Below are 26,052 nucleotides of genomic sequence, written 5' to 3'. Positions count from 1 at the left end.
CGTCCAACACAGATACCAGCACAAAGTGAAATGCGACCAATCTCCTTTTTATGCGCATGTATTATTAACACTATCCAACTATAAATTCCTCTTGAAAAAGTAAATGATGCCCTCCCTCCAACAGATATTCCCATGGAGGTTAGAAAGGACTTCTTACCTCCATGGATATTTTAGAATGTGCTGCTAAAGACAAAAGGTTTGGAACCTCTGGACTAGACTTACTAGAATATCTTTTTAGCACGTTTTTTTGGTTGTTGTTTGGCTTATTCTTTAGCTGTTAAAGTTGGTCATTGTTTTTCCTTTTCTGACCAGTCCTTCCCCATCTCAACAATATTCATATTTCATTGTTTAATTTTTAAATTAAAGCTACTAGAAATGATAGAACTGTATTCTTTAGTGGATGTACATTCTTTCTAGAATATCTTATGTTCTCAGCTTAACTTAGCTGCTAGTGTAGTCATGCACATATGTACGCTGTAGGGTTTATATTTATTTTAACTAACATTTATTTTAAGTTTAAACTATCTTTCCTGTCAAGCCTTACTTTCCCCTGGAACTGCCAATGCCAGAATATGTAAATTTTAGTAGAACGCGCAAGGATTCAAATTATCAGCGGAAGTATTCTGATTTAAATAGAAGGAAACGAGTTCGGTGTGATATTCTTACTGCACGAGCGCGGAGGTAGTTAGCGAGAATTGAAGAACCCCGCGTTGCGGCCTATGTGCTTGGCGGGAAGTAGTGGTAATCGTTCCAGTGAGCTTCAAGTCTGCTGAATTAGCAGCGGTATTGTAAAACGCGGTGAGTTAGTTATTTTAGAGAGCCTCGTAGTTAGAATCTTGTCTTTACTTTCTTTTCAGGTTATTATTTTTATTTTGACTGCCAAGTTATCACAGTCTGTGAGCGTCAAGAGCACGCAATTGTAATTTTATTACGTTGAATAAAAAGGGACTTAAACCCTTCACAAGGCTCTATCTTTTATACAAGTTTTCACAGTCACCTCTTGGTTGCGTGCAAGTTGGAGGCGCGCAACGTTATAACACATATACTCTATTAACAATAGATGATTTCAGTACGTACAAAATTGGATAAAATAGAAAAGAAAATTTCACTGCACAGGATTTCATAACCGGTCGGATTAAGACTACTCAAGGAAAAACCGGAGCAAGGTGGGGAAGTATCTAGTAGTGATAAGACTTAAGTGAGAAATATCGATGACGGCTTATCTTGACTATTTATAAGTAGCTATTACTTTCAAGGGGATATTGTCTATGAAAAATTCATTGTTCACAGCAGTGACTTTGTCTTACAACATAAACACATTTATAATGCATATCACCACATACAATTAAATTTTTAAAAGGCGCTGTAAATACTCAACTACGATAAGCCTTCAAAATTTGCTATGTATTACATGCCAGATTTGGAAAGCGAAAATGCAATATCTGTTTTAGGTATTTTCACTGTTACAGTACATGTTGGCATGCAAATGCAAAAAATGTGCGGTTTATATATACAGTTACAGATGAAATTAGTAGAAATATTTATTCATATTTTATTTGAAACAAGAATTGCTTACAATATTAGGAAAAGAAAGAATTTAAACAGATGCATTGTTGGTATAATATGCAAATTCGTGTGTGTTCGGTAGAATACAGTTTCTATATAAAAAAAACTGTTGATTCAGATATGTGGGTTATGCGTTATTTACTAACTGCATACATAGCGTGAAGCTAACAGCCTAAAAATGTGCTATAGATTTGGTACAGTACTTTAAGGAACGGAATGAAATCATTATATGCAATTGCTTGATACAGCTGAAAGTATTGTCTGGTTCTTAATTAATTACAAATTACATTGTTACGATATGGAAAGTTTCCTGGTACTGTGTTATTGAGAATACTGACTAAATTTATGCTACTGACACGGCAGTGCTGTAGAAACAGTGTGACTAACGGTACTAACAAATTAGTAAGTGACGGTATTAACTGGATGAATTGGCCATTCAGATCTACAGAATTTAAACCCTATAGAACATGTCTGGGACGATTTTGGGAGGGCAACAGCAATCGCCTTCCCCTTCTCAGAATACGCCGTACCTGAAAGCAGCATTGTAGGAGAAGTGGGACGAAGTGCCGCAGGGACTTTTATACTGCCAGATTTCTGGTATGAAGTCAAGTTTTTGAGTACTGTATATTGTAAGAGACCATACTTCTTTAGTAACATCCTGTGTTTTTTTTATCTTACAACTTTTATTTTAGACCTTCCTGTGGCGATGAACCTTAAGCATGATCGTATCTGTGCACTGTGCCTATTATGCGTTATTCTTTTTTTTTTCCCTGTTATATCAACTGTTATCCATATCATCTATACTATTAAATACTTCATTAAAATCTGTCAGTCATTTCTGGGGATAATTGATGAAATGTGGAAACTAATTTTAAACACCAATGTATTTTCATCCATTGTCTTTCTAGCTGCTCATATGTTATGTTTTATTTTTGTAACTTGAAGAAAAATGTTTTGCAATATCAGTACAAAGTTCGGGATAGATACCAAAAAGAAACGGTTCTTGCTCTATTTCGGAATTGCACTGTCTTTTACAACTGTTAAAAAATTTACCAACTTTATCAGTGTACCTAAAAAAGTTATTAAGTACGAGGAACATACTCTGAATGAAAGCGTCATAAAAGTGATTTCTCGGTAGATAATCAAGCGCAAAAAAGGATATTTACACCTTTTTTCGCTGTTTTTAAGCAGCTTCTTTCGTATTTTTGTAATCTTATTTCGGGAAGAGGAAATAAAATTTAATCTATATTTTTTACATCCATACCATGTAATCCTTATCAGTAAGCGATGCTTCTTTGTTTAATAAATTTCTCAAATACCCAGATACTGTTACTGAGTCATCTCTTCCATCCATGCCTCCTTTCTTCGAATTATTTAATCGCCTTACCTTCAACCTTCTTGTAGTGTTTGCGCTTCAAAGGTGCCAATTCCTTCGCAATGGTAGGAGTGTGATTTTTTTCCTTGGTATTTTCTGAAGATAGTTTCAGCAATGTATTTACTTGCCTAGGGTGGAGATCCATGTAAGAGGAAATGGAAGATAAATAAAGGCTTGGTAAACTTCGCTGGTTTAAGTACTGGCTTTCCTGAACTTAGCGCCAGCATTTATTAATAGAAGAGAGGTTGCCAATAAAGATTATATGCTACAGTCACAGATAAGGTTTTGAGAATTTGGGCGTTTGGTATAAAGCCTTTCGGTAGGCTTTTGTAAGTCAAACATTTTATGAGTAACTTTGTGAGATATGCTAATCGTGTGTTAAACTACATCCTGCACTCTTGTCGGCTTCGTAATGAGCAGGGCGTTGGAACCGGCTTAATGATTCGAACTTTCTAGACGGGAAGGTGAACCAATAGCACAAGCCTAAACTTTTGGGCACGCATGGTACCATGCGTATTATTTGAGTAAGTGTAACAAAGTGTACCGAAGGGTCCGGCTCCGAATCCCGGAGAAGGCATGAATGTAAATTGTCTGTCCTTTCACAGGATTTAACGATGGTTACCTAATAGGTGCCTCCATAATAAAATGACCACTGCTTCTGGCCTTAGTAGTGGCCAAAGTCTAACACTGCTGTTGCTAGCTACCTCTCCACACAGTCTAAGCTGGAATTTTCTTTCAGAAGTTTCCCCTTGCAAGAAGGGATCATGGCTAGCCCTGCTCTTTGTTCGAACGGGGGAAAACACGCGTGGACGGCAGGAATGGCACGAAACAGTAATGTCACTTGCTATGTTTTTGTTTGGTGCGTGCTTACGTCGGCTGTAATTATGCATAGCTTTTAAACTAATTTCATTAATTAACGCAACTACCTGTTTAAATTTGTGAGAATTATATGTACAACTTTAAATGTTATTCAACATCGCTAGTTTGACCAAAAACGAAAAATGTGATAGATCAGAAACGGGGTGGACTGAGAAATATGGCATGATTAATAAAGGCGATGAAGCGATATGTGTTCCATGTGCTGGACCAGTGGCATGCAAAACATCGTCTGTAAAACGGCATTATGAAACAAACAACAATTCTTTGTTAAATAAAGGAATTAATTGCATGTTCAGTTAATTAAAGAGAGAAATGTACAGTCGACATCTGTGAATAAATATATTAGCAAGGATGGTTGTACCAGTGCGGTACATTTCCGGCTGCAAATGTCATTGCCCCGCATGGGAAATCTTTTGGCGAGAAAGAACTTTTGAAGGAAGTTTGGTTGCGATTTATTACTTTTTAGAGATTTTGAAAATAAAAACAAAACAATTAATTGCATTAAAAATACTTCTTTATCTAGAAACACAGTGAAAGACAGAATCCTGAAACTGGTGAAAATTGTAAAAGAACAACAACAAAAAAATGACATGTACCCTTCCATTATATCGCCATTTCTTGGCGAAAGTAAGAATGTAAAAAAAATCTGCATGTTTAGCTGTTTTTGCTCGATATTATGGGATAAACTACATCAAGGAAAAATCGTTTCCAACAATTACTAACGGCACAGATATTTGTACCCCTGTTCTAAATTTACTTCCTGAAAAAGAAATAGATTTAAGTAAAACTATTTCGCTAACGACTGATGCTGCTGCGAGTATTGTGGGCAAAAATAATTGTTTTTATCTGTTTATTCAAACTTACATTGGACATTAGGTTCTTAAATTTCACTGAATCTTACATCAATGTCCTTGTGTATAAACGATAGTTTCGCCTCCCTTGCCAATATAATGAACGTAGACTCAAAAATAGTTACCCTCATATCGTTGCTAAACTGACATTTTTTTAATGAAGTCAATTCGGTGTACAAAAGCTTACTGATGTTTAATTAACGTTCGCTGCCATGGTAACATGCTTCAAAGATTTGTTGTTTAGTTGGAAAAAATCGGACTATTTTTACAAAATTAAGAAGAAAATCGAACAATATTCTTAATTGATGGATGTTACATGCCTCTCAAAACTTATTTTTTATGGACATGTGCCAGCATTTCAGTTATTTGAATGTAACGATTCAAAAGACAGATAAAACAGTTATCGTTACGAAAAACCTCATTTGCGTTTTTGGGACTAAATTGCAAATTTTAAGTAAAGATATCATTTCTCAAATTTGAAAAATTTACCAGCGATTTGGATTTAAACGGAAAACCAGACCAATCAAAAGTCACCGAAGAGTTTTATATGGCAATAAATTCTTCAATCAAGGAATTTTCATCGGGGTTTTCTCAGTTTCCAGAGTCTTGGGAAACTCTCATATTTATTACGTACTTGATAAACTTATCTAAGTTTCATTGATTTTGTAAACTGAAGAAATTGAAATGCAGGTAATTGATTTCCAGTTTAATTCAGTGTGGACTCAAAATAAAGGAAGATTTGGAAATAATCGAATCAGAAAAATATCAAGGAGTGAGAGCAAAATTACTTGCACTATAATTGTTCAAACGTGTAACTGTAGTTCAGACCACATATAGCTGTCCGAAGAAGCTGGCGTTTGCTATTTTAACAACGTTTTCATCTACAAATATCTGTGAGTTATTATTTTCAGAAATGAATAACATTCAATATTCGCTTAGAAACCTTTTGTCAGATGATTCCAGTTCTACTAACATTCTGCTAAATGTAACAAAGTATGAACCTAATATAAATTATTTGGCATATAGTTTACAGCTGCAGAAGTCGCACTAATTTCTTCTTTATTAAATAAACATAAAAAACTGCTACTTTAATGATTTCTATATAAATGTATGTTTCGTGGTAAAAAATAAAGAGTATTAATGTAGAACTATTTAGTTTTATTTTTTCCTCACTAATCACTAAGTTAACATTGATTGTTGACACGTCTCGGTCACATAAAATATTTCTTTTAAAAACAATTGGCACGTAGATGTATAAAGTTTCACCATCCCGTTTCTAGGACATCAAATAACCTTAAATGTTAACTATGGCGTTATCCTCGTGTCATCCTTAAATAGATGACAGACAATTTGTAAGGCTGATTGTGATCAGAAAAACCCTCCTAAGATAAAGTTACCACACGTTCCGATTTTGGCGGGACTGTCCCGCGTCCTGCCGATTTTTAAAAATGTCTTGCTTTTTAGAAAACATCTGCGTTTCTTATTTTAAATGTACTGTAAAAATAGATTATCTATTATATATTAATTATTATAGTAAATATAAAGAAATAAAAAATATATAAAATGCATGCAGAGTAAACTAAATTAGGCGATGTAACGAGTTAGATTTACTCGGTGGTGTTCGATCATTGTCGCTACGTCTCGTCAAGAAATATGGGTACTTTTCCGTTTTGCCGGCGCAAGCGATAAAGTCGCCAATAATGGTACAACCGATGCCAAACGGAATATTCTCGCTGGTAACCTTTTACGCCTCATTTTCAAAACAAGTCGCAGCTTTTTCTTATCAGATTGATTGTTTCTTTCAATACTGGTATATAATTACATAGAATTTTTATCAGATAGTTCAGTTTTATGTCTAAGGCCATTTTCGGTAATTAAGTCAATTAGAATACAATCACAGCGCTTACCCGAAGCCGAAAATATAGAAAAGGTAAAGTCAAGGGTTAAATTCATCCATTCTAATGAGAATGCATTAGCGAAGTAAAGCGCTGCAGTTTTACATAATTTCTGAGTAAGCTATTCGTACGAATTGAAATATTTCTTGCATTTAAACTTGTGTTCCACATTAAGATTTAACTTGAAATTAATGTAGATGATTACTGAGAACATTAGATTTTTGTAGAGTAGTTTACGTGAGATGAGATCGCTTGGGATCACGTGATATGAACCGGCGAATCAGGATGTTGAACCATGTAACATAGTAAATTCTTAAAGTAATGTCTTTTTACAAATTTATTGTCTTTATTTATTGGCTTTTTATAAAATTTTAAGCGATATTAAAATGTTTATGCCTTCAAAAAAAGAATTCTTAGAACTGACATTTTTTTAATATTTTTTATGTGTATACTGTATGTCGTCGCCAATAAAGTCTGCTTGGCGAGATTTGCGCCGGCGAAACGGAAAAGTACCGAAATATGTATTGTTAACGGAGGAACAGCTAGCATTAGCTGAAGGGCTATTTGCTTTCCACACCATAAACCACAATCAAAGTTTCAGATCGATTGATTGTACGTCGAAAATGATCAAAACATTGTACGACAAAAAATTTGCACGTGCAAGGACAAAAACCGAAGCAATTATTTGTAATGTTTTTTCACCATATTCGTTTTCACAATTGCAGAAAGAATTAGATAAAAGCACATTTTATGTTCATATAGCTTCCAACCACAAAGATTTAAAATCATTTCTCAGAATTGTTAAGACTTTTTGATCGAGAAACAAGAATTATAATTAGAATATTAGATTTTGTTTTATTGTCGGGTGAAACTTTTTTTTCCCAATGCCAGATTTTGAACAGTTACAGTTTTAACAGAGTCTATTAATCTATACTAAAGCCAGACGTGGTGGTCTCTTTATTATGGAGGCACTTAATAGGTGGGCCACCATTGCCTCCTATGAAGAAACAGACAGTTACAACCATGCCTTCTCCGAGATTTGTACTCAAGCCCTTCGGTATCGCCGTCAGGCTCCTCTAACCACTATACCGTCTGGGCGGCTGCCGGGTGAAACTTTATAAATAATTATTGATTCAATAAGTACTATTTTAGAAAATAATAATTAGAACAATAAAATTATTGCCTATTGTGAGACAATAATGTTATTGTTGACACTAACTCAAATTTTGGTGGAAAAGCTAGAAGAAGCATCAATAACGTTTTTACGAAACTTAACGAACGTTTGAACCAAAATATTATTAGAGTAGGTTATGCAGCGTACATTCTACAGAATACTCTTCAAACAGCATCTGACTTACTTCCAGTGGATGTTGAAAATATTATTTCAAAAATTTATTCGTATTTATATATATATATATATATATAAATTGTAGTAAGCTCGCCTAAAAGTTACCAAGAGCTGCTGCTCCTATATTTTACTTATTTTGCAGCATATTGCGCAAGATGTTTTCTAGACCAAAATTGGTTTTTTTAAAAATTATAATTACTACTTTGCTTGATATATTATATATATATATATATATATATATACAGGGGTTGGACAAAAATATGGAAACACCTTTAAAAGAACATGTTTCTTTGCTTAATATGGTGTAGGAAACCCGTTGGCATCCAAAACAGCTTGCAGTCTTCTCGGAATGGATAAATACAGTTCCTGTATGTTTTCCAAGGGAATATTATACCATTCTTCCTGCAAAACGGTGGCAAGTTCAGATAACGATGTTGGCGGTGGATAACGAGAACGCACTTTCCGTTCCAATGTAGACCACAAAGGTTCGATAATATTCAGGTCTGGTGACTGTGATGTCCAGGGGAGATGGGACAACTCATCGTCGTGCTCAGAAAACGAGTCCTGGACAATGTGAGCTGTGTGAACAGGGGCTTTGTCGTCTTGTAAGACACCATCACCATCGGGGAACAAAGTTTGTACCATGGGATGAACTTGATCGGCCAAAATGTTCACATAAGTCTTGGCAGTCATGTGCCCTGACGCAGTTATCATGGGGCTAGCAGAGAACAACGATATGGCTGCCCAAACTATAAGAGAACACCCGCCATGTTTCACTCTTGGCAACAAGCAGTCTGTATTTATAGGCTTGAGATGGCGTTCTCCAGACGTAAATTCGGCCAGAAGTGGGAAACAATGTGAAAGAAGACTCGTCAGACCATATTACTCGCTTCCACTGCTCTATAGTCCAGGCCTTTATGACTTAAACACCACCTTTTCCTGTTACGGGCATTAGCATCACTGATGAGTGGCTTCTCAATTGCAGCACGGCCAGCAATTGCCTGTTTATGAAGCTCCCTTCTAATTGTTTTGGTACTCACAGGGTTCGGTAACACAACATTCATTTCAGCAGTAATTTTTGCAGCTGCGGTCTTCTTATTTTTCGTCACAATTGCCCTTAATGATCGTCTGTCACGATCACTCAGAACACACTTTCGTCCGCGCTGTGATTTAGCAGATGATGTTTTTCCGCTTTTCAAATATGCGGAATAAATCTTCGATACAGTACCTCTTGAAACACTAAACACATCGGCTACCTTGCTTACTGAAGCACTTACCATACGTGCTCCAACAATTTGCCCACGTTCGAAGTCTGTTAACTCTGACATAATGCAATGACAACCTCACATAACAGCATTCCGACAACAACTGAACTGTTTAGCACATTTACGAAGTTGTATAGGTGGCGTCAGTAGTCAAAAACGCCAGCGCCACCTACATATTTCATTAAAATCAATCTTTCTTTTCAAACATGCATTTCACAAGGTGTTTCCATATTTTTGTCCATCCACTGTATATATATACACAGTGCGTGTTGAAAGTTTGAAGGATTTTTGTGAAAGCGCAGAAATCGAATATAAAATTATTATTGGTTACAGCGAAACACGATGGCTAGCTCTTTTACCAGCTGTAGAAAGTATCTATAAAATATACAAACCATTAAAATCATACTTTTTATCACAAGGTAAAGGTCCAAGAATATTGCAGCTGTTTCTTGAAAATGACACATCACAAATTTGTCTTCAGTTTATCCACAACCAAGCTACATTATTTCACAATGCTGTGAAAATATTAAAGTATTAATTTAATAAAAAATACAATTGTTTAGAACGGAGCAGAAAATGACCTGATTTTCTGAAAGACGTCAGAAATTTTTATAACTGCTTGGAATATCTTGACGAACGAACAGTTCAATTCGAGGATTTTAAAAACTTCCATTGGGTGACATTAAAAAAGGAGATTTTATGGGAATATATGGAAAAATCTTTTTAATGTATTGGTAACTATTTTCCGAAAAATAATATTTGCGAAAATGATCTTTTTGATGAGGTGTCATTGGTAAAAAGATGCATTACTGATGAAAAAAATTAAATGTTGGTTGTTTGCAAATGTGGAAACAGATAAAAAATGGACGGAGTTATTCTTTCATTTTAAACAGAATAATATTCCTTATGAATATAATATATTTTGAAAATTGTAGAACACACGCTCTCCCTTCCAGGAACAAATGCAGCAACAGAACGTGTTTTTATAGTATCAATAAAATATGGAGAATTGAAAAAAACGGAGTTGAACATTGAAACTTTAAAATCTGTGTTAAGCCTAAAATATAATTTGATCAATTCATGTGAGAAATTTCACGATATTTTAATAAATGATCCGAATGTATTGCAAAGTATTCACCCGGATAAAAAATATAAGCGTGAAAGAAAATTATTTTTTTCATAAAAAATTAATTAAAAAACATAATATTTAAATTGTTTTTTTACAAGTATTTTTAGTTACCAATTGTTAATAATAAATATATTTTTGTATATTTATAGACAGGTATATGAATGTATATAATAAAATATATTTCTTTGAATTATTGGTCTGCTTTCATAACTAAATTATAATTCTCATTTCATTCCATTTGTCCCACTTTGTCTCATTGAAAATGTAGTCACTTTATCCTAAGAACGCCATCCGCTCTATTCCGGAAGATTTTGCCTTTCTTTTCAGTCTGTAATTTCAGAGTATGACCAAAATCATGCGGAATGATTTTTAACACTTGAGAAAGGCCTCAAAAATCGCGCCTTCTTTTTACTTTTCTACCAGTTTTATGATTTTTTTTCCTTTTTCATTTTTCATATAAGGCAAGTATACCTTATTCACGACAACCCCATCATGACTCTGAACAGGACCTATCAGTAATGGCAAGTGCCCAAATTAACACGTTACAAAACATGGCAAACAAAAACCAGTTCGTAGAATACGAATATGGTGTGCAGACGATGTACCCTATATATATATAAAGTATCTAAAGTTAAAATTATATTGGGATCAAAGCAAGGCAATTCCTCAACAATATTAATAATTGCAACCGTGGATAAGAATATATAGTTGATTATTTAAACACGAAAAACTAATTATGAAATATTAAACAAGGTATGTGCATAGAAAAAGAATGGCCTTTACAATTATGGTTAACAGTTATGGTGCATATTTTAATAGAATAAAATGTAGAGGAAGATGTGTAACACATTACCTCTTCGGATGAAAGTAAAACTAGTCTTCGAGGGGTGAAATCGTTTGCATTGCATAGTAATTGCGCATCTGTGGTTTTAAGATTCAGTGGTAATCCAAGTTTGTCGAAAGTGTGGTGGTTCAGCAAAACATAATATCACATCAAATATGAATAAATGAAAAATCAATGATCACCAATCAATAAAATATAAATTGGTTTAAATGTAATAATATCTCAATCTCAGAAATCGTACATCATCCATCGAGTAACTTCCATCGAGTCTCAGAACACACTCAATGGCGATTTCAGCGCCCTCTAGCGTTGCGCGGGTCTTACCAGTAATTTAAAATATGGTATAGCTTCATGAGCAAAGGACTAGACCTTGTTCTTTCCGCTGATGTTGCCCTACTCAAAGCACTTTTTTTTTAATGTTATGTGTTCAAAATGCCTAAAAATACATCTACTTTAGGAAGACGGTAAAAATTGTATAGGTTATAATTCAAAATTTTTTTGAAAAATTTATAAAAATTATTTTAAAATACAAATTTTAAAAAAAATCGTAAAAAAGGGAGATTTTTATTTGGAATGAACCTAAATTCCCAGCTGTGAAAGAAGGAATCTGATATTGGTATTAGAGGAAGAAATTGGAATGAAATAGGTGGTTAAAATGTCAACTGTGCCAGAACACCGCACAGCGAATGGTTCAAAATACAAAACCATATTAATCCGGACTAATCAAAGTTTATAGATGATGTCCGGGCTCTGATGCTAAAGAAGTAATGCATAATAACTTCTTGTGCGTGCAAAGCTATTTTAAAGTCAAAAGTCCCATTGACTCCACGGCCCACCAGCGGCCGAGCGGTAACGTCGCTGAACACTGGTAGTTCGGTCCGAGGTTCGAATCCCGCGAACGGGCTGGCTGCATGGGCGTTTTCGTGGTTTTCCCCATGTGTAACGTGTATACGAGCCAGTTTCCCTTAGAAAGTCCTCCACGAAGGCATCCCTCCTCTTAGGCAGATAGCCCTCGTGTGCTTTGCCATAATTAAATACACCAACACCAATCCATTGACTCCACAGTAAGACACTGTACCGTTGTCTGCTTTCAGTTACCAGCTTATTAAAATATTCATTGAATGAAATAATGCAACTAAAAAACATTAAAAAATTTTAATAAGCTGTTATATAAAACTCGTAAAATAATTAACGAACTACAAGGGCAAAAATAATTTGTCATATGGATTTCACGGAAAAAATAGCTTTTTTTTTTTTTTTTTTTTTTTTTTTTTTTTTTTTTTTTTATATAAAATTCATCCACAATTTTATATCACGAATAATAAAAGTCTGGCCGTCCTTGATAAGTTTATTAAGATAGTGGTTTATACATGTATGCTTTTGATAATACAATAAAATTAGTAGATTTTTTTGTTTTGTAACTAGTAAAATTAGTGCTTTAGTTTGTTCATTAAACGAAGATATGTGCGAAAAATTGCTTCAGTATTAAATTTTAAAAGTTCTTAATCAAATTTTGAACTATCCTCACCATATTGTATCATTATCCACAATAAGTGTGTGTGGAAACTATAAGCTCCATAGCTTATCAGGTAATAGTTTAAAAATCGATGTCAAATTTTGACCACATGGCAAACACAACAGGAAAATTAAATAAAAGCTTATGGCAACGTTTTATCGCCATTATACTCCACACTATTCAGAAGACCACATTTTCAAGAACAATTGAAAATCAATTTTTTTTTAAAAGGTTAAAATGTAACATTAAAAGGTTAAAATGCATCTTACAAGATGCTAAATATTTAAAATGAATACAATCATGAGCCGACGTTAGGCATCGACTACGAACAGGCGAGAAGTAAGTCTCTCGATTAAAAAATTTCAGGGTTTTGCCCTCGCGCTATGACGAACGCGCACGCGCATTGCGCAGCAAAACTGGAAGTTGCCACTCTCTACAATAAGAATGTTTCGCCATATGCTTAATCTTTAAATAAGTGCGAAAAGTGTGTACACCTTCGGAAATTTTGGAATCTTTATAATGAGCACAGTTTTGAATGTTAGAACTTTAAAATCCGATAAAAGAGTATGTTATTACATACTATATTGAAGTAAGAAAATCGCCTTTACAGTTTACTTTACAGTGAAACCTCGTATAACGAAACGCCTTAGATCACAAACGTTCTATTTGCGAACGAATTATCTGAACAAAAAATTCTTTGGATGACGAACGGCGTCTCGAGTTACGAACACTCAAATCGACAATGTATGATTTTCAGAATTGTTTTGCAGTAACCTGTGACACATGATTAACACTCAATGACTTCTGGAAATATCTTTTTAATATTTTCCATTTCTGAATTCTTGTAGACTAATGGTAGCAGACGTAGAAAAGTTACTAAAGATCATAAAAATGAGCTTAACTCGGAAGAACTACAACAACTTCAAAAACAGTAAGAAGAAAGACTGTGAAAGGAATGTCTTTGGAAGAAAGGAAATATCCTATTTCTTTGATCGGCGAAATTGGTGCAAAATGAGGTGAAATGTAAAAGTTTTCTGGTATCGGTATCACCTTGATAAAGCAAGGGCAAAGGCAGCCCAAGACGTTTCAGTGACAATATCATGTTTCACACATTTGAAAACGTAAGCAAAAACAAATGTCTTTGGATAAATTTTGAGCAAATCGGAGGCCAATGATTCTCAGAGTCGAGTGGTCTTTAGTGACAAAGAAAGATTAAAAGAAGATGCCCTAAAAGACTGGTACCTGATTTTTTTTATGGAAGGGAATTTCGCATCTAAACAACATTGTCTTTCTCGTCATATTTTTTTCTACGCCGTCCACTAGTACAAGAAAATAAAATTACGTTTCTATGTATTTTATTTGATTAATATTGTATTTTTGTTTATCATTTACTGATTTCCAATGTTTTCATGCTATGAACTTGTGCATAAAGAACTGTTATCAAGTTTAAATAAACATTCTTCTGTGTCCAAGAGCGAATTAATCCATTTGATAAATTCTTAGGTGGAAAATCGTTTCAGTTTACGAACATTTGCGTTGACAACCAGCGTTTAGGCCTGAACGGAGGTTTTACTGTATATGCAACAAAAACAGTCATATGATATCGTAATCATGAACTGTGTCCGGGATCGACGGAGATCGTAGGCCGTTGACCATGGTATTGAAAAAGGCATGCAACCAGTTGGTTTTTACCTGAAATTGGGAGAGCTCTAGGGTGTCGATTTTATATATATGTAACCGCGCCGCTTGATCGCGATAGCAGTGGTTAGTGAGTCTGACTGTCGTACCGAAGGGCTCGGGTTCGAAAACTGGAGAAGACATGGTAGCAAGGTTGTAAATGTGTAGTGTCTGTGCGGCATAAAGGCACTGTAAATATACGGCGAGCCGAAAGCCCTCTGGAGAGATTAGTGGTAAGGGAAGAGGAATAGGAGCCCTCGGATATGTCCTCCCCCGGGGGACTCTCTCTCTAAATTGGGGAGGAGAGGGGAACTGAAGCTAAAGTCGGTCTGTCATCTGTATGGTGCTCAGTGCGCTTGCCAACGACAGGTGCATTTGACTTCTTCCCATTGTTGCGTGCGTACGGGTTCGTTATGAAATGAATGCATAAGTCCGATGAAAAATGAACAAAAATTTATTATTATAACAACAAATATGAATAAATATCGTCAAATAATCGTGCAGTATCACAATATATCACAGTAGTTATCTTTTAACTACTCAAACGTTCAAAAGAACTTAATTCAAAACAGCTAAAGAAAGCTAATCCGCGAATTCGCTACAATCAACAAGAGCAGTTTTCTAAACAACAACAAACTAAGCAACTACGAACTGAGAGGTTTTCCTCCTTTTATAAGATTTTTAAATCGCGTGCGAGAATTTTCTGGTACTTTCTCGAAATCAAAACGATATTTATTAAATGTTTAATGCACGCGTTCTTGTATTTTCAATTTTCTGGCTTAGCTTTCTTTTAATATTCGTCACGCGCGGGAAATAAAACCATTTATAATTGAACTAACATTAGCTTTTTAAATACGAAATTCGTAACACGTCTCGTGTAATTCGTAACATCTGACTGTTGTTAGATAAGGGAGATTAGTAACAGCAACATCATGTATAACCACAGAAGCGCCGCCGTAATCGGCGAAAAGTTAAGGTGGGGAATTAATGTAGATACCGTAGCATTTTTTACTTCTCGATTCCATCGCAGAAATGTTAGAAGATAGTGTAAGCTGGTGATAAAAAGCGACGGGCGAAGGAGGAGAACCGATACATTTCACCCTCTGCTTCATACTGCAGCGTATTTTTTTAAATGTACTGTGTCATCCATTTAATAACTTTTTATCATTCTTATCTTAAAAGGGAGATTTTGTGTTATAATCTGTGAAATCCCAGATTTTCTAACGATATATTTTTGTTGAAACTTTAAAGTAATTAATATCAGATTTTTCGAAAATTTGGCAAAAATCAAAAATGACGTTAAGAATTTGATATAGATTTTCTTTAATTTTTTTTCTTTTTTCTTTTTCTTTTTTCTTTTCTTTTTTTTTTTTTTTTATTCGATGATACAAACTGTAAATTTCTGAGATTTTTAATTTGTTTGGTAAATGAAGTTATATTCGAAGAATCGTTTAAACATTTAAATTAAAAAAAATTCGAAATCGAGTTTTGAGCTCGAAAACCAAATTTTTGAAATCATTGCAGTGTCATAACACATGTGTACAAAATTCGAACTCGTACTTCGATACCTTATCAGGAAGTCGTTAAAAATCAACTTTCGACCATTCAACAAACACTATGAGTGAACTAAATAAAAGTTGGTTAAAAAATGGCGAAAACTATTAAAAAATCACAAAAAACTCAAAACGCCTTAGAAAATTACATAATCAGGATTAGCTCAATTATTTTGCAAAAGTAGTTTTTTTATTCTATATTTATACTTCAGGCAGTAAATGAAATTGGCACTAATAAAAATGCGAAACATACAAAAAATAACAGTTATTTGAGATAAATTTAATTTGAAGACAAGCCCCCACCAGTGTTTGAGTGGTTAAGACCGCTGAATACTTGTAGTCTGACCTGGTTTAACGTCCCAAGTCTTAGCTTTTAAAGTTTGGGGTGAGTGCGCAAATGCCACTTTGATTCACTGTCTGAGACAGATAAGTTGTGTTGTTCGGCAGGATATCTGAATGAAGCGAAAGTCTAAAATAAAGAGAAATTTCTTTTATTAATATCACCACTTGGTCCCGCTCACTTATTTAAGTATATGATTTCCAGGTACTAAAACGTCTTGTTTGTATACCAAATCCGATGATCACCTGCACATCGTTGAATTATCAGTACCCAAGCAAACTCTTTAGTGGCTTTCTCCATGTGTAAGATAAATACAAGCCTTATTTCCCTTACACCTTCAGAGAATCGTTCACGAAGGCTGCCTGCCCGCAAGTTGGTAGCCTTGGAATGCTTTGCATCAATCAGTAAGTCAACCAATTAGGATGCTGTAGTTTTTTGATACCGTAGTGCTAATGATAGCAAGACCGGAAAACAGTTGGAGCTAGTTTTAGTATTACATCATGTCCTCTGCAAAATTAAGCAGTAGTGAAACCAAGCATTTCAGTTAGCGAATGAAAATGCTTATTTACATATGTTTGAAATTTGCAACCAAATATTTATTGGTTATATATAGGGTATCCCAATAAAAGCGCCGTATTTAATATGCCGAAAGAATATTTTGTTCTTAGTAAACGGAAAATATTTTTACATGCTTACAGCACGTTAATTGTTCCGATTTAAGAATGATATGTTTGATTTGACCTGGTAACATTGTCATTTTATGACCAGTCACTTCATTTCACACCTTCAAAAAGCATACACATTTTTTGAAGGGCGTAACAAAATTTTCAACAAAGTTTATTTTTAGTGTTTTCTTAATGGAAAAAGATGATTTTATTGTTATTATAGGGTTGCTAAATCTGACAATCCAAATTAGTAAATTTATAAAATAATTTTTGCTTACTGTTCTAATTATTTTTCTGATTTAACTCGTCATATGAACGTCCCAAATAGAATATAAAGAATAGCATTATTATTAACAAAGCTTCCTAGTCGAATAAGGTTGTCATTATAATTAGAGAAACAAATTTCTAGAAAGTACAGCTCTCTCTCTCTCTTTTCTTTTCTGGAACGCGGGAGGGAGGAGATAATTATGGTGTTCTAAAGTATCATCCATGTAAAGTGTCATTCACACCACGAAGGGACTCTAAGAAGGCGGGAGAAATACCTTATATACTCTCCCTTTTAAAGGGCGACTGGGGTTTTAGGGAACCCAATCGCCAAATCCTGGGTGTGGAGAATCATCATACAAACACCCTTTTAGTTCGGGCGCCACTGTAGAGCTATTAGGTATTTTTGGAAGCAAGCAAGATGAAAAATGAACAACGCCTTCACCGGGAATCGAACCACGGACCTCCGGAATACGCGCCCAGCGTGCAGACCACTGCACCACGAAGGAACGCTAAGAAGGCGGGAGAAATACCGTATAAAGTTATTTACGAATTGTAAAATTAAAATGCACTCTTCTGTACACTGAACAATTGTTTGTTAGATTTTATTGTTATTTACATTACGGAGTGCACCCCATCCTGTCCCAGCTAACGGCAGAAGTAAAACGGGACTCGTTGATGGAGGTACTATAAATTATTTGGTATTCCTAAATACAGTCAAAAGTCATTAATCCGGACTCGTCGGGATTTCGGCGATTCTGGATTATCGATTTTTCCGGATTATAGATCATCAGTTTAAATCTGGTAAGATGGCATGCAGAAATTATAAAATTAAAAATATGAAACCGTAATTTATGAAATAAAGAACAATTATGATCTAAAGGGTATCAAAATTTACAAAAAAAAAAAAAAAAAGGAAGCTTAATATTTATTTATTTTTTAAACATTTCTTTTAATGTAAGTTGTTTAAGTTGCTTCGTTTTATGTGATAATACTTTCTCTTTAATTCTATAAACAGACGTAATTTCTTGTTCAGTTACAAAGTTCCGTTGTTCAAGTCCTATAATTGCTGTGTCGAGAATACCGACTAATTTGTCAATCGAAATTTTTTCGTTTTCAATAACCTCTGTGTCACTTTCTTCACTATCGGAAGCGAATTATAATGCCGAGGAATTTGATTTAAATCATATCAAAGACAGAATACGTCGAGATGAAATACTACATTTAGTAAGGAATTATAAGCCAAATAAAATGAAAACATCTGCCTTGAAGATAAGGATAGTGCTGACAGGTCAACTTCAAATTCATTGCACGCCGTGGCTTTCCCCCCCCCCTCCGCCGCAGAGCAGCGTGAAAGTGATAAACAGGTTTCGGAATGGTTAGGTCATTTTTTTGCAGCAATTCCACTTTTGTTTAATGGACTTCGAAACATACTTTCGCTTTGTAGATCCTTTACATATTAGTAAATATATATCGGAAATTCTATTTGACATAATCTAAAGTTTAAGCTTACTTTTATAAAATTGCTCTAACAGTCTGCAAAAAATAATAAGCCGAATCCAATTCGAAGATTAAGGAACAATGCAATCTGCAACATTAACTGAATTAGATAATTTTAGCTTAGCTTCTACCGTCCGTTAAAACATTAAACGCGCATGCGTAAACATATTTTGCGCATGCGTGTCATATTCGCAGCCATAAGATCTTTACGGCTGCGAATAAGCGTGTGCGCATGCGCAAAATATCGTCAATGCGACGCATGGGCAAAAAGTTTGTAGCTTTGAGGTCCAGATTATAGATCATTCCGGATTATGGGTGTCCGAATTAATTACTTTTGACTGTTCTACCCCATGTTCTTTATTCGGTAACTGCAAGATTTCAATTGCAGAAAAGTGCCCTGCAGATGCATAGGAAGTAGTAAAATATTTGGTACTGTAAAACATGACAGAGATACCCGCCTAGAATCATTCTATAGAAATAAATTGTTTCCTTTAGTAGTGAATATCAAGTCACGCAGTTTTCAATAGTTTGTGAAGTGTGCATCGATCTAGGAATCTGCATATAACGGAAATATATTAAGCAAATTACTCGGGCAAGAATTAAGAAACCGACTTGACTATTGGTATCATCGATTGCTGTCCATTAATGTTGAAGTGTTTCAGTATTTTACTAATGAATTTCATTCTTTTATATTCATTCTGAATGGAAATTAAAACTTAAATAAACCAATGCTATTAACTTCTATGTTTTTGCCTAATGATGCTTAGTTCCTTGAAAATGGTTTGCATTGCTGATTACGAACGTAAGAAATATTAGATGATTTGAACACAATACAAAGGCACAATGGTGTGCCAACCAACATGGGTCCTAATTTAAGAGAAATTGGTTCACATTCACTTTGGATACCAATGAAATCTCTTTTTATTGTTGCTGTGACTAATAGCACTTGTCTGATGTCAGAACAAGTCCACGAAAGATTGGCAAGATTGCGCCTGTCGTTGGCAAAAACCCTGGGCACCAGACAAGTGACAGTACGACTTTGCTCAGTTTTGCCCCCCCCATCCAATTTTGAAGAACAACATACCAGAAAAACAGGTCCGAAGGTCTCTCACTCTTCTTTCCCTATCGCAAGCCTCTCCACAGGACTTTCAGCTGGCCACATATTTTCAGTGCCCCCTCCCATGTTGCACAAAAAGTATACATTTACAAATTCCCATCCTTCTTCGATATTCGAGCATGGACCAAAGAATATGTATTGTATAGACTTTCTTTGCCTGAACCCTTCGGTGCGGCAGTTAGTGTCACTAAACATTATCCAGGTTGAGCGGCAATCAATATTGCTAGAAGAATCAGGAATGCAGTAACTTTGAGCGTTAAATCCGAAACTTAATTGTCGATGCTCCAAAGCTTTTGTGCAGTTAATTCAGTGGTTCTTTAAACACAGATATAAAGAACTAACTATACCAATCAGCAGCATGTTCCTGCATTATGAATTTCTAAGCACGTAAGGTTATTGTATGATTATGTTAAAGTTCTGGAAGCTGAAGTTTCCATTAAGATATGAATGATAATTTTTCCTGTCAAAAGATATTTTTAACTTTCAGGATCAATTAATTTTTGTTTCCTTTTCTCATTTCAGAAAACTCAGAAAAATAGTACCTTGTGCAGATAATTGTTTGCGCACATTCTTTCCAGATTTCTTTCCTGAATCTCATGTCAGTCATGGTTTTCTGAAAGAACTATGTGATGGACCTCTAATAAGCCGTACGTATTGTAAAGAATTTGAAATTAATTCGCTCTAGATTTCTGATGCTTCGGCACATGATTTGGAGTTACTTCAATGTGTATCAGTTTCCAAATTTTAGTTCCTTTAACAATATTTATGTGAGAATTTTTTTATTTTATATGAGAAGATATTTTAGAGAATTTTTTACATAGACTTAGCAATTTTTAAGGTATTAATGCTAAAGAATTGATTTTAATGCTGTATAAATTGTATTTATGATTTTAGTTTTTATTTTAAAGCTGTACTTCATTTTCTATCTAAAAATTATATAACCACCTTCTCCCTTATTGCAGTGTTAACATATATTATACGAGCAAACTCTAAACTTAATATTGTTCTTGCATGCTTTTCGTAAAGAAAACTATACTATTCTATTCTTTTGCTCTAAATTACCTACATTCACTAAATATATAGTTGTGAAAACCTACATTAGGGAAGCAGGCTTCAAATTATTTTGCATCTCCATTTGCTCATGCTAATCCCAACAAAGAAAACTATAATGAACATGAATATGTTACCTTCATCATTATCATATAACAATGATATTAACAAATGTGTAATACAATATTCAACAACTGCTTAATATAATAATAGTATGTTCTTTATATTTTACAAACTGTACAAATGGGGGCTGATTGTGTCTATAAATGTGATTTGAGAGGAGTGTGTAATGTATGTAAAAAGTATCGTAAAATATATTTAAAAAGTATACCGAGATGCACCATATATACATTTCTCTTTTTTATAATCTCAGCTGCGATTAATTCCTGCGCATGCAAATAATAAAGCATTTCATTTATATGAAATATAGCTTCGGTTATACACCGTTTTTTTTTTTTTTTTCCCTAATTAATTCATCAACATTTCTCTTTTCAGCTCCCACAATTTTTCTGAATGTCGCTTATAAGTTTCTTTCTCCCTCCTTCCGGGATGCTTTTCATCCTTCCGGCAGAATTCCCTTAAAAGACATATAAAGGTTGCTTTTTCTCTATGTTAAAGCAATTTTTCACTTATTCCGTAACTACAAATTTAAAAAGTATTATGTCCGGTTAGTTATCTTTTCAGTTGGAAAAATTTCATCGTATAATATATGTGAAGTCATCTTATATGAAATCCTTTTATTTCCTTTCAACACAATGTCAAAAATGTAAGTTCCGTTTTATGTGTAAAATTGTGTTTAACATCAGACCAATCTATTTTATGTATCAAACAATTTTTGTGTTTTATGCGTAAAATATTTCATGGTCGGAGCAATATAGTTTACAAAATCCTATAAACATACTCTGTTTTTATGCTTTCTTGTGGTTTTGAATAATTTCCCCATATAAAGCAATAAATTATCTTCATTACTTCATGGCTATGGTCTGTTGCTTTAAAATGGGAATTTCCCCATATAAAGCAATAAATTATCTTCATTACTTCATGGCTATGGTCTGTTGCTTTAAAATGGGAATTTCCCCATATAAAGCAATAAATTATCTTCATTACTTCATGGCTATGGTCTGTTGCTTTAAAATGGGAATTTCCCCATATAAAGCAATAAATTATCTTCATTACTTCATGGCTATGGTCTGTTGCTTTAAAATGGGAATTTCGATGTTATTTTCCACCTCCCGATTTGACTAGTAACCGTGTGAAGAACAGCTGCGAAAAAAAAGTAGAATTGCTTAATCCGCACCCCACACACTTCCTTTTCGCGCATTTCTTGAGCACAGGAATGCAGGCTCTTTTTCGCGCGTTTCTCCAGCACGGGAATGCAGGCGGACTTGAAGTACAGTCTCAAGTGAGGTGAAGAAAATAAACGCTATGCGTTGATGATGTCACTCATTATGACCGCAAGTGTAGGGGCTGGTAATGCCCTTGGAGTGCCTATTTTAAAGTAACAGATTATAGGAACGTATCTTTGACAAACCTTTTTTTCCTTCTGATACATAATACCCTAAAATTCTGATTTATGAAATGCTGATTGTATTTTCCGATGACTTGTTCAGAGAGATATATATCAAATCTATTGTCCTTCTCATTGCATCTTCATTTTTAATGCTATCTTTTCATACAATAAATGGCTTATGTTTACTTTTTATTTTTAGAGCTAGATATTCATTGGGATTGTATAAAGAAGCATTTTTACAGATTACTCACTTGCATTTCTGTTTCTGGAAGCATGACTGCGAATGCAAGAGCTGAAAGTGACTATACAAAAATAATTTCTTGCAAGTAGGTTAAAAAATATGTATGTATGTATGTTTTCTAAATTGCTAATTTTTGATAATAGCAAAATGAAGTGTGTTGAGTGTAGATTTGCATTATATTATTAGTTTGTTAGTGTATAAGGTATTTCTCCTGCCTTTTTGGCATGCCTTCGTGGTGTGGTGGTCTGTACGCTGGGCTGTTCCAGAGGTCCGCGATTCGATTCCCGTCGAAGGCGGTTGCTAATTTTTCATCTTGCCTGTATCCAAAAATACCTAATGTCTCTACAGTGGCGCCCGCGCTAAAAGGGTGATGGATGATAATTCTCTACACCCAGGATTTGGCGATTGTGTCCCATAAAAACCCCAGTTGTCCTTTAAAAGGAGGAGCATATAAGGTATTTCTCCCTTCTTTCTTAGCATGCCTTCATGGTAGGGTGGTTTGCATGCTGGACGCGTATTCCAGAGGTCCGCAGTTCGATTCCAGGCAAAGGCGGTTGCTAATTTTTCATCTTGCCTGCTTCCAAAAATATCTTATGTCTCTACAAGTGTTCCTCAAATTACATTCTGTTAACTCAACTACAGCCGTGAAATTAAACATACAAATGTTAAGGCTAAAATAACAAGCCGAACAAACAATTATTGAAGAAGTTAAACAAGAATCAGCATACTATTTGTAAATTTTGCAGGACCAGTTTCGATGGTTCTGTATTTAAACCATGGAAACCAGTCCTGCAGAATTTGCAAATATTGCGCTGATTTTTGTTGCTTAACTTCTCCAATAATGCAAATTTTGTTTGAAAAGTTTTGCCAACATTTAGCATTTCAGCATTGATGATGATACGGGGTTCATGAAGAGCCTAAGAAGAACGTGTCACGCCGTATTTGAAGTATTTTTATCACAAAATATATGATAGTATTTCAAGTATACTATCATATATTTTGTGATAAATAGGAACCTCTGTTCACATTCTGCGTATTGTTGTTGCCTCTATCTCAATTTTATTCATTCGGTCAGTTCTCTAGTAAAAAAAGATATAAAAAAAATAAGCAATGAAACAGAGCGTACAATCCGCCTAAGTAATTAAAATGAACAAGCAATCCACTTTAGTATGAAAACATAGCACTCCCCTCCTTTTTTTTAATATTCTAAACATTAACAAAAATATAGGTTTCCAAACTGTGAAAGTAACTAAGGAAAATAACGTTAACACGACCATTGAGCTGCTCATGACATCTCCTCTCGCCTTTTGATTTATCGTGGATAGATGGATATAACATAAATTAAAATACAATATACTTACAGGGAACTAGCGAAAAAAAGTAACTGTAACGGGAAGGTTTTATAGCTGCCCTACCACATCTAGTTTTATCTATCTTGTTAGAAGTCGTGTATAACCATCAATATTAACTCCTTCCCGAGCCATTTACCTCGATGTAACTTAAACCCAAGTGTTATGGGTCGACGCGTTAGTAAACAAACCAGACTGATGCTTGAGAACAGTCACAATATGAGCTGAAACGTAAGTGCTTGTGTTATTGTAAGTTTTGCACGATACTGCTGGCCTGGAAGTAAATTTAATAGTAGATATTATAAATACTACTATTAAATCCTTTTATAGATATTATAAATATATTTTGTGATAAATAGCACTTTAAAAATTACATTTCATAAATAAAGAACACCAAGTAAGTAAACTTTAATCCTTAGTGGAAGTAAACTTTAATCCTTCTGCCTTTTGCAGATACAATAAGACCCTGCTTAACACGGGGGATACATTCCATCAAAGTAGAGCGTAATGCGAAACAGCGCTAAACGAGGCTATCTTTACATGTAAATATTGGGGTTAGGGGAAGATGGCTAGGAAATTGGTTAGGTATTAAATTTAAAAAGTATGTTTTTTTAATAAAAATAAAACCAAACATTTATTTCTTAAAGCCCAAATTAATACCACATTATTATTTCTTGCAAAAATAAAAACAAAATATAAATAACAAAACGAATATTCTTAAAAAAAAAAAAACAAATAAAATTCTCAGTCATATTTAGTTAGCCTTCCGCGTTTTCAGTGTTCTGCCTTTTTGTGACAAAAGCATCTAATGTTGTTTGCCTTTTTCTTTTGCATTGTTCTTTTAAAAGTTCTTCATAAATGGATAGAGCATCTCTAACACCACGCCTTACTTTTGAGCTCCTCTCAAAATTCGGATCATTTTCAATGAATTGATCCATTATTTCAGTTATGGTAGATAAACTCCTTTTTACAAACGCCATCGAAAGTTCTTTTTTCTCTTCTTCTGAATCACTGCTGTCAACATTTTTGTTTTCTTCTTGTTCAGTTAATTCCTTGAGCTCATCATTAGAAAGACTAGCCGCTGCTTCTTGAATTATTTCTTCGACATCTTCCACATTTACCCCTTCAAAATATGTCTGTACAATACCACACCAAACAAGAAATACAAGTACACTCTATCGGATATGTATTTGAAACCTATCGCTGCATAATATTTTGGGGAATCCCCGTATGCTGCGAGCGATTTCGTGGAATCCCCGGGTTGAAATAAAAGAGCGCTAAACCAAAACAGCGCTAAACGAAACAGCGTTAAGCGGGGTCTTACTGTATTACAAATATATAATTTTTATAAATAATATATAATTTATATAATAAAGAATCGTGACCAACTCTTGTGGTGTACTGATAGGAACTAAACTAATGTTCGATTACGACCGTAAAATTAGCTCGTGGTGTTTATGTTTGGCCCAACTTTCTTTTCATGAGCCTGGCTCATGATGTTTATGTTTGGCCCAGCTTTCTGTTCAAGAGCCTTGTTCGTGATGTTTATATTTGGGACAAAATCTTCATCAGTCGGACTGGTTAAAACACGAGAAGGGGTTAAATTGTTTTTGTTTAGGTGAAAACAAGTTGTCATTGTCCATCACATACAAAGGATATTTTCCAACTCTAATACAATTAACTTGAATGTGGAGCGATTCAATAACTCACTGACCAGCACAATCTTTTTTTTATCACTTTCTACAAGTAAATTTATTTGTCTTTGAGTAGCTTTATTATGTTTGAACTGGATCAGCAGACTCAAATATTCGTCTCTAAATCTTTTGCTTAGATCTTCTCCTAATCTCTATTTACCTGTATTTCTTATTTGTATCTATATGGTCTAAGTCTGGAATTCTGTACCACCGAATGACCCGATTCTTATATTGGCTGCAAACAATCTAAATCATATTAAAGATCATGTTTTTATACAATCTATAACATGAGAGAAAATTAGCTACTTAAAACATTCTTTCTAAGAGGATTAATATAAAAATTTATGTATATTTTTTTTAAAGCTGGGACATGACCTAAACTATCAACGCCCTGTTTTGCTTAAAAACGTTGTGAAAATAAACA

The 26,052-nt window shown here is 34.4% G+C and overlaps 1 protein-coding gene across 2 annotated transcripts in view; it reads left to right on the top strand.

Moving 5' to 3' along the window:
* LOC118184877 (uncharacterized) overlaps positions 1 to 26,052 on the top strand; it is a 75,895-nt gene that overhangs the window by 36,806 nt on the left and 13,037 nt on the right. For both annotated transcript variants that reach the window (XM_035354604.2, XM_085824254.1), the window contains exons 4-5: positions 20,307 to 20,431; positions 22,544 to 22,670. In XM_035354604.2, coding sequence (XP_035210495.1) covers positions 20,307 to 20,431; positions 22,544 to 22,670 — 252 coding nt within the window. The remainder of the gene's footprint in view (positions 1 to 20,306; positions 20,432 to 22,543; positions 22,671 to 26,052) is intronic.

The sequence above is a fragment of the Stegodyphus dumicola genome, chromosome 9 (genome assembly GCF_044657685.1).
Source record: "Stegodyphus dumicola isolate Sdum_Otavi_A_Nest chromosome 9, ASM4465768v1".
Lineage (NCBI taxonomy): Eukaryota > Metazoa > Arthropoda > Arachnida > Araneae > Eresidae > Stegodyphus > Stegodyphus dumicola.
The sequence above is the reverse complement of the archived record's forward strand: the minus strand, read 5'-3'. Positions and strand labels throughout refer to the sequence as shown.